At 40.9% G+C, this 14,020-nt stretch overlaps 1 protein-coding gene across 2 annotated transcripts in view; it reads right to left on the minus strand.

Moving 5' to 3' along the window:
• Nucleotides 1-13,719, minus strand: part of FBXL3 (F-box and leucine rich repeat protein 3) — a 38,483-nt gene extending 24,764 nt beyond the window's left edge. The window contains exons 1-2 of one of the 2 annotated variants that reach the window (XM_084649956.1): nucleotides 13,452-13,719; nucleotides 5,438-5,804 (exon numbers count right to left, since the gene is read on the minus strand). In XM_084649956.1, the coding sequence (XP_084506082.1) occupies nucleotides 5,438-5,803 (366 nt within the window). In that variant the 5' untranslated portion in view covers nucleotide 5,804; nucleotides 13,452-13,719. The remainder of the gene's footprint in view (nucleotides 1-5,437; nucleotides 5,805-13,451) is intronic. The other variant, XM_084649957.1, reaches the window with a different exon arrangement.
• Nucleotides 13,720-14,020: the final 301 nt, after the last annotated feature.

Here is a 14,020-nt window from a genome sequence, read left to right on the forward strand (position 1 = left end):
TGAAAAAGAGTTGGTGTTGTTATTGCACAAATTCCTCACGTGTCTCTATTGCTTACTAGATGGAGAAATATTCATGATAAAGGTGTCACTAACTTCCTGGTAACAACTCCACAACCTGATTCCAATGCACAACTGAGCATCACCACATGACTCAGCCCAATGTATTGCTGACCAGTTTAAAAATATAAGCAATTAATTGAGTCAATGGAAAGTTATTTTGGTTGTGACAGACAACATGGCTAAGAAAGGTGCTTGAGCATTTTTGATAAATCAATATCTACTTGTGTTACGGATGTGCTGCCCATACAATGCAGCTCTTCACAGGCGATTGTTGAGATGTAACAAGTTTCTTATCACTTGTGTAAAAGTGAACGGCATTTTCAAGTTTTTCAAAAACTGGTATCAGCAGCCATTTTTCAGCATCATTTAATACTGCACTCATTTTTGTCCACACTGAGTAAGCCTGGCCGACTCAATGGACATCTTAATTAAATGTTTCAAAGGCCTCCAAATATTCAAGAAGGCTCTTCACGCAGTTGCTGTTGAAGGAGCGGCTCAGTGTTGCCCAAAAGTAATTTGCACTGACATTCTTCATGACAATGTTTTTTGAAAACAAAATTCATTTCACTGCTTGAACCTGTAGCTCAGTCCTTTCAGAGTACGGAAAATGATAGTTCTACTCTGTTTTGATACCAAGAACAAGTTCCTGAATGTGAAAAAAAAATATATCTGCAAAAATTCTGAATGCTGTCCACTTACAAAAGTGGAAGAAAAATAGACAGATAAAATATCATGGGGGAGGGGGAAATCAAATGATCAGTCCTGCATATGTTGCTGCCTACCTTCTTGATGCTTCCAGGGCCAAGACCTTTCTGATGATGAATCTGATCCAGCTTGTAACCTCAGAGTGGCTGTTGCAAATTTTAAACATACAAACAAATAACTCTGATGGATCTAGAAAGTTATAAAACAAGAAGCCTATTCAGTTGTAGAACAATATGGAGTACAATCCCAGCAGTTGAATCAAAATAATTTGCCTCATCATAGTAGAAAGGGCCGAGTCCTCCCTGTACTCTAGCTACAATGGGAGAAAATTTTAACACTTCCATGTACTACTGCATGTGCATAACAAAAGAGCGGTTAGTTTGGAGAATCATCCATTCAAAACCCAGAAGCAGACAAAAGTCCTCCGCTGCGGGGAAACTGGTGACTGTATCACAAGAAGAAAATGGCACATGTGGAGTCAACTCAATATTCATCAGATGAAGAAGAAGGAGACTGATGAATTTGATAATGACAGGAATACAGATGAAGCAGTGGGAGCCAATAAAGAAAATAGAAGCAAGATGCTTGAAGAATTGGCCTGCTCCTTACCTAGCATAAGTACATTTACAAAATTTTATAGTTGCTGTCTTTGTTTTGTTTCATTTCATTTTTCCTCTTTTGTATCTGTTCAGTAAGACTAATATTCACATGAAAATGCTAATGCAATATTGCAACAGGTAATTATTCCTGAATTTTTTTAGAGCTTGATTTCACTGTTTTGCATTTTTCTGATTTAAAATAACTCAATTAAGTAACTTTTTTTTGGTAATTAGGCTTAAATATTTAAGGCTACATCCATTGGAGACCACAAAGTCTTACTCCTTTTTGTTACTGTTCAAATAAGGTAGTGCTTTAAAATATCTGATCAGAATGTTTGATTGACCAATTGACTAAATTATTGCCCAACCCATTTTTAGTCAACGAAAAATGAGCAAGTACACACAGAAGCAGTTCTGTTGAAAAGAAGGTACTATTTTTATCATGTCACTTTTTGGACTAGCACTACACTTAAAGTTACTGTATGTAACTTGCTTGCATATCGACATGGGGATGTATTGGTTATTGCAAGTCTGTCCTGTATGGGATGCAGCTGCTCCATGAAGAGTGATGTGAGACATGGTGCATCCAAAAGGCAGAGTGAGAGGGAAATGGAATAAGGTACTTCTATACAGAGACTATGGTCTTGGATAAAGAGAAGCAGGTACTTCTCACTGGCCCAGGTAGCTTCCAGCCATACAGCTGGACACAAATCACCTGCCAGTTGCCACAGTAGAAGTTTAGATTTAAAAAAAAAAAAAATGAGTTGGTAGAAGGGTTCTAAGCAGAAAGAAATCAATTTAGAAGGGGGAAAGTGAAGGGACTCCAGGCCATGTTGTGCTTTCTCCGGTTCCCCTGTTTAAATTACCCTTAAAATAGACTTATGAAGTGAAGGCAGGGATAGGGGTTGACAGGTCCAACTAGGTGATCATTTCTTGTTAAATTTATGGGTTTTTTCTTTACATTTTTATAAAACAAAATTGGGAACCCAAGTGAGTTGAATGCAGATTAGTTCACTATTAGTTCAAATATTTGAAAGTGAAAAGAATACTAACAGCAAATCTGGTTTAAGACAGTAGTGAAAGAGAGTTGAGATCTTAATCTGTATTTCTAAACATTAACAACCACCTCCACCGTTTAGCTTAAATGGATACAGTCCATTTGAAACCCCACGTTTTTGTCTGAAGATTTTGTACCTTCTAAAGTTAAAAGTTAGAGAGAAAAACTACTACTATATTTTTGCTGATAGTTAACTGCACTTCCTGTGAGGATGCTAATGCCCAATACACGACTCTCAGAAGAACTCCTGTATATGGTCTGGGAAAGTAACCATAAAACCAGATAGCACAGCAGCATGTAAACAGAGGGAAGGGAGAAGAAGAGAGAGGCCTGAATATTTTTTGGTAGTGTTATTCAGTTCAATACAATAACCTTGTAAAAATAGCTAGAGAAGCAAAAAAAGCTCATTAGATTTTTATCGGAATATTTTAATAAAATGAGCATGTGCTATTTAAAGGTTGTATATCACATACAATACTTTTTAAAAATTAGTCAATTTCAAGAAATTTGAGCCAATGTCCCTTTAACTCAGCATGACTGCTTGGCGACCTCTAAATCGGAGACGCCTAGAATAGATATAGCCAGGGGTTGCCAGACAAGATTGATACACAACAGAAAACTAAACAGGAATTGCCTACTTTTGTATTAATTTTTTTTCTTAAGTCTGTTGAAAATGCAACTACTCCAATCACCAGTTGTCTAGTTTTCCAACTAATCTCACATTTTTGTTTTTTGGAACATCACTTAGATGACCCTTCTGCATTCACTGTTTGACTAATAGTGGTCTTTACCTCAGGCGCAGCCACACACACAGTCCAACAGGTACAGTGCGTGTGGCTAACTAGTCTTCCTTAAGTCTCCTTAGCCTTATTTAGAAGGAATGCAGGCAGGCAAGAAAAACAGCATCTCCCAAGGATTCAGAGCTTGGGCTCTCAAGAGGTAAAATCATCGTAATCTGGGAATACATTAGTGGCGCAAGTTAAAACACTGGCCTTTGCTTTTCCACATTTACATTAGACTCAAATTCAAGTGGCTATTAATTGCCATTTTGGTGATGAACTACAGAACAAATATGTAGTGATAAATTTGTTATATAGGCTAGAACAGGGATACATAGCCAAAGATTGAGCAAGTTTCCTCCTTGTACTCTGCCAATACATCACAATTTTGACTTGGAACTGTGCTACGTTGCAATTCATATACCACAGCAGAAACTGCAAATATTGAACTGAGCCGAGTTGGGTGTTTTGATCTAGACTGGGGTAGTAACCAAAACATCCAAATTTACTCAGTGCCAAGTTTTTAATTTAATTTGTGTGGACAGAAGGAAAGGAGGGGGAACAAACTACACACAAACACATCCAGGTGCCCTTTTGAATAGGATTGGGGAAGAGAAATATGCCAAAATTTTAGGCAAAAGATTTGAGTTTCTTGTGGCTACCAATCCAGCTAGTCTTCTGGGTAGAAAGTATGTCCATCCTAAGACTAAAGGCTGCACTCTTAGGCCACATCTACACTAGCAAGCTTACAGCAGCACAGCTGTACTGCTGCAGCTGCGCCACTGTGAGATCGCTCATTTAGCTGCTCTATGCCAACAGGAGAGAGCTCTCCCATTGACATAATAAAAACAGCTAACATTGCTCAGGGAGGTATGTTGGTGGGAGAAGCTCTCTCATCGACATAGCACTGTTCACACCAGCACTTCTGTTGGTGTAACTTATGGTGCTCACCAGGGTGTTTTTTCACACCCTGAAAAACATAAGTCACACCAACAAAAGTCATAGCGTAGACATAACCTATAGTGGCACTGCTGTAATGCTGCCACGTATACACTCACTATAGCAACTGCAGGGGATTCTCCCATAGCTGTAGTTAATCCACCTCCCCGAGAACGGTAGCTAGTACGATGGAAGAATTCTTCTGTTGACCCAGTGGAGTTTTGGTCAGCATTGCTATGTCTCAGGGAGGTGGACTTTGCACACTTCTCAGACTTAGCCATGATAATATAAGGTTTCAGTGTCAACTAGCTCTAAGTAATTCTTCTGTTTTTGATTCACCTCTCCTATTTCTAGGTCTTCCCCTTCCTTTTATATTTCATTCTTGACACCTTTTCTGCCAGTCTTTCCCACTCATTTTTGCATTTTACCACCACATCACCTATTTCAGTCTCTTCCTTTTTCCACTCTCATTTTCCCTTCTGTTTCAGCCACCCTTCTTTTCACGCTCTCTCTCATATGCTTCTTCCTTTCCCTGTTCATCTAGTCAGCCACCTCAACAGGTCAATATCTCTGCTACTGTTCACAGCACTTCCTGCTTCGGATAGGTCCCAGAAGAAACACTATGTGCAGGAACCCAAGTGTGATTGTCTGTGGCTGCAGGCCAGACAATAAAGGGGGAAAATGAGAAAAAGATATATATTCTGAAAAATCCACTAGCCACGCCTTGCCAATTCTCCACACCAAATAAACCTCCTCCCTGTAATACCACTACACCTTTCATTTGAAAAGTCAGTATGTACTTTGTTATTAATCCCTTTCCACTCATTAAGTTCCTCTGTTCTACAAGGAAACATTCTGAAGAAAGGAGATACATAAAAATCACAACTACCCATATCACTTTATACTGACAATACTCATGATTAGGATGGTCTTTTAACTTTGCACTTACAGGCTTTTAAAATGGAAGCTGTTTTTCTAAGTGAATTAGGAAACGTCATTATGTTAAAATGCTTTGTTCACTTAATCAATAATGCTACTTTTTTTCCCAATTATTGCTTCTTGGATAAGTGAAATCTCTTACAACTCATACTATCAAGACTGTGAAAGCTATCTTGGAGTATTCAAGAAATACTATTTTGTTATCTTCAGCCATGTCATACACAAATAAAAAGGAGTTTTAAGAATTGTTTAAATTTAATAGAACTGCAATAAACTTGTTCAATTTCAAACCTTATTTGAAATGCAAATCAATTTTTTTAATTACTCATTTTCAAACATAAGAATGTAAAAGATGTTACCTTGAAGCTAACATACTGCAGATGATTGGAATGCCTTTTAATAATTTGATTGATAAGCTCAGGATGCGTAGCCCTCAAATAAGATGTAGCTGGTTGATTCAGTTCAAACTCAAAACATCTCCAGAGATCAGGCATATGAAACACCTGATTCCATCTTCGGCAGACTTGGGATGCATGAGCACGATCAAGAAGAGGTAAGTACTGAAACACCTGCAGAATAATGTCTGGAAGGAGGTTACCCCAATCAGGACTCAGAGAGATCTCAGTGGATTCTTCATCTGTAATCTTCTGTTTCTTAGATTCTCCTCCAATCTCCTCCTCTGATGAACTATTGTTGGCCTCACTATTTTTCCTTCCTCGTTTCATTCTATCAAAATAAGAAAAATGTATTACTCTCCATACCTCCACAGAATACAGAGACATTAAGTACTTACAGCACAAAGGGGTCCTGGTCCCAGGCACCATGGAAATACACATCACAGGATAGAATTTTCACAAGAGAAGTTTCCTCTTGCTACATCAACGTCAAGTCAAAACTGAAAAATGCGGAAAATGCTATGGTGAAACGGAATTTTTTTCAAAATAGGAGCTATCAACCCTGTGACAGCTTATTTCTATGCTACCTAATGGTGTTTCTTTCGTAAGTCTGGAAGAGAAGTCATCTTGGATATTATCTTAACATATGAAAGCATTGTACCTTCCACAGTTACAAGTAAAATTTAAGATTAATGAAACCAAAAGATTAGAGAAAAAACTCTTTTCAGATTGTTTAATTTCACTATTTTGTGAATGGTCAGTTGCACTTCCCGTCTCACTACTGCGCGAAGACATTATGTGTGCACTCTTCCCCAGACCCTATAAGAGACACTTTATCCTTGCTATTACACATCCCCTCCCAAATCAATGAGTCTCAATCCTGACTTGACCATCACATTTTAGGGTGAAAAAAATAGTTTTGGTTCCAGGTCCATTCAATTGGCACCTTCTTTGCGGAGACTACGAAGGTGCCAATTGGTGCTAACTTCTAAACAGCTACATTTCATGAATATTAGTGAAGTTTAATTCTTGGGCTAAACATCTAGATGAGCACCACAGTTTACATTCTAATTAGATATTCAAAATGTTATTCTATTAAGTTGAATAGATGTGATATGGCAAACAGGTACCCAATTCTCAGCAGTATGCATTTCTTTTAAAACATGGTGTTCTGCAAGTTCTACCTTGCTTTGCCTATTATGGGGGGAAATAATAAATTAAGAAAATAAGTTATGGACAGGGATAAAATTTAGGGTCAGATTTTGTAAGCCCATTTTAAAATGAAGATAACATTTAGGATGTTTTTAGAGTTACAGATGTCAGCTTCGAAACCAAAATTAAAACAGTTTGTGCCCATTAATCCTTTACTTTTACTTTAGTGCTCTGATGTATTAAGATAGAATAATGAAATTAAAAAAAAAGAAAAAAAAACAAGAATTTGTCAAATGTCAAGTCCTGACTTCAGCAGTTTTTCAAAGACTCAGAACATGAGATCACAATAAATTGACATGGCCTGTATAATATCTCATTCCCAGTCCTCCAAATACTGGGGCAGTCCTACAGGAAAACCCCCCAAACCCCAAACTTTCTGTAAAAAGACAGACATCTTCAGTCAGAAAATGACTATTCAGGTACTATGGTTAAGGTCAATAATATATTGTCAGTTTGAAGCTTGGAAAGTTACTTGTGCAATTCCCAACAAGCTTTCATTTGCTAAATGTTTCAGCGAACTGCATTATAAAAAAAGCATTATAGCTGACAAAAAAAAGTGAAACATTTATCACAGATATAGTTGCTAGATAGCACAAAAGGATGCATAAAGTAAAATATGGTAAGGAATATTCATTGCTCCCTTAACTACATTTCCTAGCTATTCTCCCCTCCCCATCACAACCATATTGTTCACAAAGTTATTTTTGAGCATGAGTCAAAGTAACAGAGAGAAAGCATGGTCAGACGCTCTGTTTGTAACACGAAATAATCAAATTTGAACATATACTGACAAGTTGCGTTTCCATGTCCTTATCCTTTCAATATCCCTGTTCTATCCCAGAATTGGCAGCATTCACAACACAAGCTTATTTTGATAATGCACTACTGTAAACACATTCTCATGCACTTATTTAATTTATCCACAATGATCCATAAACTCATGAACATAAGCGTGCAGAAAATCATTACTACTGTGCTGCAATAGGCTATTCATCTGAAATTTCTGACCAAGCTGCAGATGGCTTTCTATTTGTATAGAGGAAGCAAAGGGCCCAGCATAGTAATGAATAATGTATTTGCCAGTTTTTGCTCCTCTATGGATTGGGTGCCTTCTGCAACTGTATAGGCAGGTTAATTAAAATTCAGGTCCAATCAAGGTTAGATTAACTGCCACAGAAGCATCACACGGTCAACAGGGCATTTCTACTAGATTGCCTGAAGTGTGTCTATATAGAGAATGTGATGGATTACCAATCTGCTCAGTAGAAGGGCCGATAGAGAACCAAAGCACTATTTTCCAGTCACAAGTGTACCCTTGAATCTATATGGTGATCTTTAGTGGGATTCTGCCTGTTCCTAGAGAAGGGCAACAAAGGTGTGACAAGATTATGACTATCAACAAATGGCTTAGGCAGTGGTGCTATAAGAAGGGCTTTGGGATGTATGGCCACTGGGAGGCATTCATGGACAGAGGACAGTTCTCTCAGGATGGACTTCATCTGAGTAGGGAAGGAAATAGACTTCTAGGATGGAGGCTGGCACAACTGATTAAGAAACCTTTAAACTAGGAATCTGGGGAAGATGGTTGGGAGATGTCCAGGTAATCTCCACACCGCATTTTAGCATAGAGAGGGAAGAAAACGAATTAAGAAAGGATACAACCGTGGGTAGGAGAATGTATATAAGGAGGAAGAAAAGGAGTACTTGTGGCACCTTGGAGACTAACCAATTTATTTGAGCATAAGCTTTTGTGAGCTACAGCTCACTAACATGGCTGTTACTCTGAAACCTATAAGGAAGAAGGGCAGTGTGGATACCAGTCTAATAGGTTATACTGGCTGTAGAATGACCGTGCCTAATAGGGTACAGAATGTGAGCGAGGCCAAACAGCAAAAATTAAGATGTTTGTACACCGATGCGAGGAGCCTAGGTAACAAAATGGAGGAACTAGAGCTACTGGTGCAGGAAGTGAAACCAGATATTATAAGGATAACAGAAACATGGTGGAATAGTCGTCATGACTGGACTACAGGTATTTAAGGGTATGTGCTGTTTAGGAAAGACCGAAATAAAGGTAAAGGTGGTGGAGTAGCATTGTATATCAATGATGAGGTAGAATGTAAAGAAATAAGAAGCAATGGAATGGATAAGAGAGTCTGTCTGGGCAAAAGTTACAATGGGGAAGAAAACTATTAGAGCCTCCACTGGGATAGTGCTTGGGGTGTGCTATAGACCGCCGGGATCTAATTTGGATATGGATAGAGCCCTTTTTAATCTTTTTAATAAAGTAAATACTAATGGAAACTGTGTGATCATGGGAGACTAACTTTCCAGATATAGACTGGAGGACGAGTGCTAGTCATAATAGGGCTCAGATTTTCCTAGATGCGATAGCTGATGGATTCCTTCATCAAATAGTTGCTGAACCAACTAGAGGGGATGCCATTTTAGATTTGGTTTTGGTGAGTAGTGAGGACCTCATAGAAGAAATGGTTGTAGGGAACAATCTTGGTTCAAGTGATCATGAGCTAATTCAGTTCAAACTGAACAGAAGGATTAACAAATATAAATCTGCAACTAGGGTTTATGATTTCAAAAGGGCTGACTTTCAAAAATTAAGGAAATTAGTTAAGGAAGTGGATTGGACTGAAGAATTTATGGATCTAAAAGGCAGAGGAAGCCTGGGATTACTTTAAATCAAAGCTGCAGAAGCTATCGGAAGCCTGCATCCCAAGAAAGGGGAAAAAATTCATAGGGAGGAGTTGTAGACCAAGCTGGATGAGCAAGCATCTCAGAGAGGTGATTAAGAAAAAGCAGAAAGTGTACAGGGAGTGTAAGATGGGAGAGATCAGCAAGGAAAGCTACATTATTGAGGTCAGAACATGTAGAGATAAAGTGAGACAGGCTAAAAGTCAAGTAGAGTTGGACCAATAGTAAAAGGTTCTATAGCCGTATAAATAAGAAGGACCACTAAACACTGAGGATGGAGTGGAGGTCAAGGATAATCTACGCATGGCCCAATATCTAAACAAATCTTTAGCCTTATTAAAGACTGAGGCAAAGTAGGATCTTAGGGATAATGGTAGCATGACAAATGGGAATGAGGATATGGAGGTAGATATTACCATATCTGAGGTAGAAGCGAAACTCGAACAGTTTAATGGGACTAACTCGGGGGGCCCAGATAATCTTCATCCAAGAATATTAAAGGAATTGGCACATGAAATTGCAAGCCCATTAGCAAGAATTTTTAATGAATCTGTAAACTCAGGGGTTGTACCGTATGATTGGAGAATTGCTAACACAGTTCCTATTTTTAAGAAAGGGAAAAAAAGTGATCCGGGTAACTATAGGCCTGTTAGTTTGACGTCTGTAGTATGCAAGGTTTTGGAAAAAAATTTTGAAGGTGAAAGTAGTTAAGGACATTGAAGTCAATGGTAAATGGGACAAAGTACAACATGGTTTTACAAAAGGTAGATCGTGCCAAACCAACCTGATCTCCTTCTTTGAGAAAGTAACAGATTTTTTAGACAAAGGAAACGCAGTGTATCTAATTTACCTAGATTTCAGTAAGGCATTTGATACCATGCCACATGGGGAATTATTAGCTAAATTGGAAAAGATGGGGATCAATATGAAAACTGAAAGGTGGATAAGGAATTTGTTAACAGGGAGACTACAGCGGGTCCTACTGAAAGGTAAACTCTCAGGCTGGAGGAAGGTTACCAATGGAGTTCCTCAGGGATCAGTTTTGGGACCAATCTTTTTATTACTGACCTCGGCACAAAAAGTGGGAGTGTGCTAATAAAGTTTGCTGATGGTACAAAGCTGGGAGGTATTGCCAATTTAGAGAAGGACAGGGATACCCTACAGGAGGATCTGGATGACCTTGTAAACTGGAGTAATAGGATGAAATTTAATAGTGAGAAGTGTAAGGTCATGCATTTAGGGATTAATAACAAGAATTTTAGTTATAAGCTGGGGACACATCAATTAGAAGTAACGGAGGAGGAGAAGGGCCTTGGGAGTACTGGTTGATCATAGGATGACTATGAGCCGCCAATGTGATATGGCCGTGAAAAAAACTAATGCGGTCTTGGGATGCATCAGGCGAGGTATTTCCAGTAGGGATAAGGAGATTTTAGTACCGTTATACAAGGCATTGGTGAGACCTCACCTGGAATACTGTGTGTAGTTCTGGTCTCCCATGTTTAAGAAGGATGAATTCAAACTGGAACAGGTACAGAGAAGGGCTACTAGGATGATCCGAGGAATGGAAAATCAGTCTTATGAAAGGAGACTCAAGGAGCTTGGCTTGTTTAGCCTAACTAAAAGAAGGTTAAGGGGAGATATGATTGCTCTCTATAAATATATCAGAGGGATAAATACCAGAGAGGGAGAGGAATTATTTAAGCTCAGTACCAATGTGGACACAAGAACAAATGGATATAAACTGGTCATTGGGAAGTTTAGACTTGAAGTTAGATGAAGGTTTCTAACCATCAGAGGAGTGAAGTTTTGGAATAGCCTTCCAAGGGAAGCAGTGGGGGCAAAAGACCTATCTGGCTTTAAGATTAAACTCGATAAGTTTATGGAGGAGATGGTATGATGGGATAACATGATGTTGGTAATTAATTGATCTTTAATTATTCATAGTAAATAGGCCCAATGGCCAGTGATGGGATGTTAGATGGGGTGGGATCTGAGTTATCCAGGAAAGAATTTTCTGTAGTATCTGGCAGGTGAATCTTGCCCATATGCTCAGGGTTTAGCTGATCGCCATATTTGGGGTTGGGAAGGAATTTTCCTCCAGGACAGATTGGAAGAGGCCCTGGAGGTTTTTCGCCTTCCTCTGAAGCATAGGGCACAGGTCACTTGCTGGAAGATTCTCTGCTCCTTGAAGTGTTTAAACCACGATTTGAGAACTTCAATAGCTCAGACATAGGTGAGAGGTTTATCGCAGGAGTGGGTGGGTGAGATTCCGTGTCCTGCGTTGTGCAGGAGGTCGGACTAGATGATCATAATGATCCCTTCTGACCTTAGTATTTATGAATCTATTTGCCACAGACAGCAGTGGCGAAAAGAAACCAAATTAAATTCTGAAAACGCTCAATTACTGAAATCTATGGTGCACACAGAACTGAACATAGACAGTAATCCTGATTAGACTTCAAAAGTACTATATTATGGAACTTTTTGCACTTGAGCATACAGTTCATTAAAAGCATATTTTTTGCAACAGAATGTAGGAACAGATATAATTTTTATTTTATACATGATTAAGATATCAGGATTTTTTTTAAAGTGTAGGCTGCAATATTGAGACCAGTTCCATCAATAAATTTTTTAAAAAAAGTTTAAGTATCATTTGTCCACAGAAAAGATCCAAAGTGGATGCCATTAAGGAAAACGAGGCCATTCGTCCTGCAGACCAAATTTAAGAAAAAAATAAATTCAGTCAGGTAATTAACCAAACTTGGCCTTGTGTTTCTGAAATACCAAACATTCCACCATACTGAATCCTGAAACAATTACAGACAACAGCAAACAGTGAAAGGCAACACTGGACACAGCAGACAACATTTTCACGATGAAAAAAAAAATCACAACATGGGTGTCATCATTTGAGCAGACATTAACAGATGAACATTTTCCATATGCTTAAAGTACCAAACAAACCCTATTAATAATACTCTCCAGCTTGCCTAGGACACAATATGTTACTGACAAGTTCTTTCCAAATCATAGCCTGTAATGAACTTGGCTGAAAAAGATATACAGTGTAAAACCAGTCATAACAAAGTGTCACTATAGAAGAGATTTAGCTTCACTTAATACTTTTCTGCTTATCTGATTCATCAAGATATTTTCTCAAGAGATTTCTCAATACAGATTAGTTTATTTGGTACCTGCGATTTTCCCAGATGCCAAGTCTGGGCATATGCTACAATAACTTGCTTGCAATGCAAATCACACTCCAAAGCAATTAGGCAGTTCAGTCATTAATTCAGATGAGAAATAAAGCAGATGTTGTTTAACGTTCAAGTTTTGAGTGTTGAGAAAGGCACAGACACAATAGAAGCCGACCAATGATAGTCAACGTTTTAATGCAAGCCTACTTCCTTCACATGAACAAACCGAACAGATGCTGAGCGGGCTTGTTGTGCCTGCGTTTGGGATGAAGCATTAAGAGTGCGTGGAAGAGAAACAGAACAAGGGCTGGTGGTCTGGGGCCGCGACAAGCAGTCATTAGAGCACCTACAACTACAGCTAGGGAAGTTTACTGCTGTTCTTCAACAGGAAGCAACATCAGTGCACGGGATGCTTTGCAAATAAGCAGCCCTGCCCCAGCTCGCTTACAACAATTAACCTGGCGCCACAATTATTACTTGGAAAATACTCCCCCTCCGCCGCCCCAACGGCGCTTCTAGCCGGGCTGGCCGTCCCCCAGGTGCCCGTGTGCATCACCGGGATGCGCGTGTTAGGTACGGCCAAGCGCCCCCCGGCTCGGATAACCCCCCGGCTGCAGGCAGCACGGACGGACGGACGGACAGCGAGCCCCGGGAGGGGGCGGGCCGCCCGAGCTGCGCCGCGCCAAGCACTGGGTCTCCGCTCTGTGCGGACTCACGCTGCCCGGCCCCGCGGAGACGAGGGACCTGCCAGCACCGGGGTCTGGCTCTGGGCAGCTGGGAGAAAAGACAGCTCCATCACCCCTCCTCCCATCGCCGGCCCGTCAGCCTCTCCCCTCAGGGCCCCAGCCCCTCACCTGGCGGCGGCGGCGGCTCCCTGCTGCGCTTCACGCTAACCTGGGCCCAGGCCACACTGGCGCCTCCGCTCCCGCCGCATCAGCGGCTCTGGCAAGCAGCGTCCCGCCTCCCACCAGCCAAACAAGCTTCCCGCGGTGGCTCCGGCTCCGTCCTTTCGCTCCCTCCGCCCCCTTGTTTATTTCACGGCGGCGGAAGCTGCCCCGCACAGCACCCAAAATGGCGGCGGCTTGGCCCGGGAGCCTCGCGCGGCCTCGCGAGCGCGCCCGGCAACAAGCTCCGCCCCTGGGGGTGCGCTGTGGTGGGCGGGCGCGAGTCATCCCTTTCAACGGCCCTCGGCGAGCCGTTGGCCGGCTCGACTTCGCTGTGGCCGCCAGCCTGGGGACGGGAACTCCTTCCACTCCGCAGTCCCTCGGCAGAGGAGGCCGGCTTGGCCGGGGGCTGAGCTGTGGCCTCCCCTGTGACGACCCCGTGGGGTTTATAACCAAACCACCCCTCCAGGCCGCCGGAAGCCATGAGTTGGGCCTGGGAGCCGCGGGGGATCTCGCTCTCGCTCTTGTTATTTGAACCG

This window comes from Lepidochelys olivacea (assembly GCF_965140295.1).
Source record: "Lepidochelys olivacea isolate rLepOli2 genome assembly, chromosome: 1".
NCBI classification, from domain to species: Eukaryota; Metazoa; Chordata; order Testudines; family Cheloniidae; genus Lepidochelys; species Lepidochelys olivacea.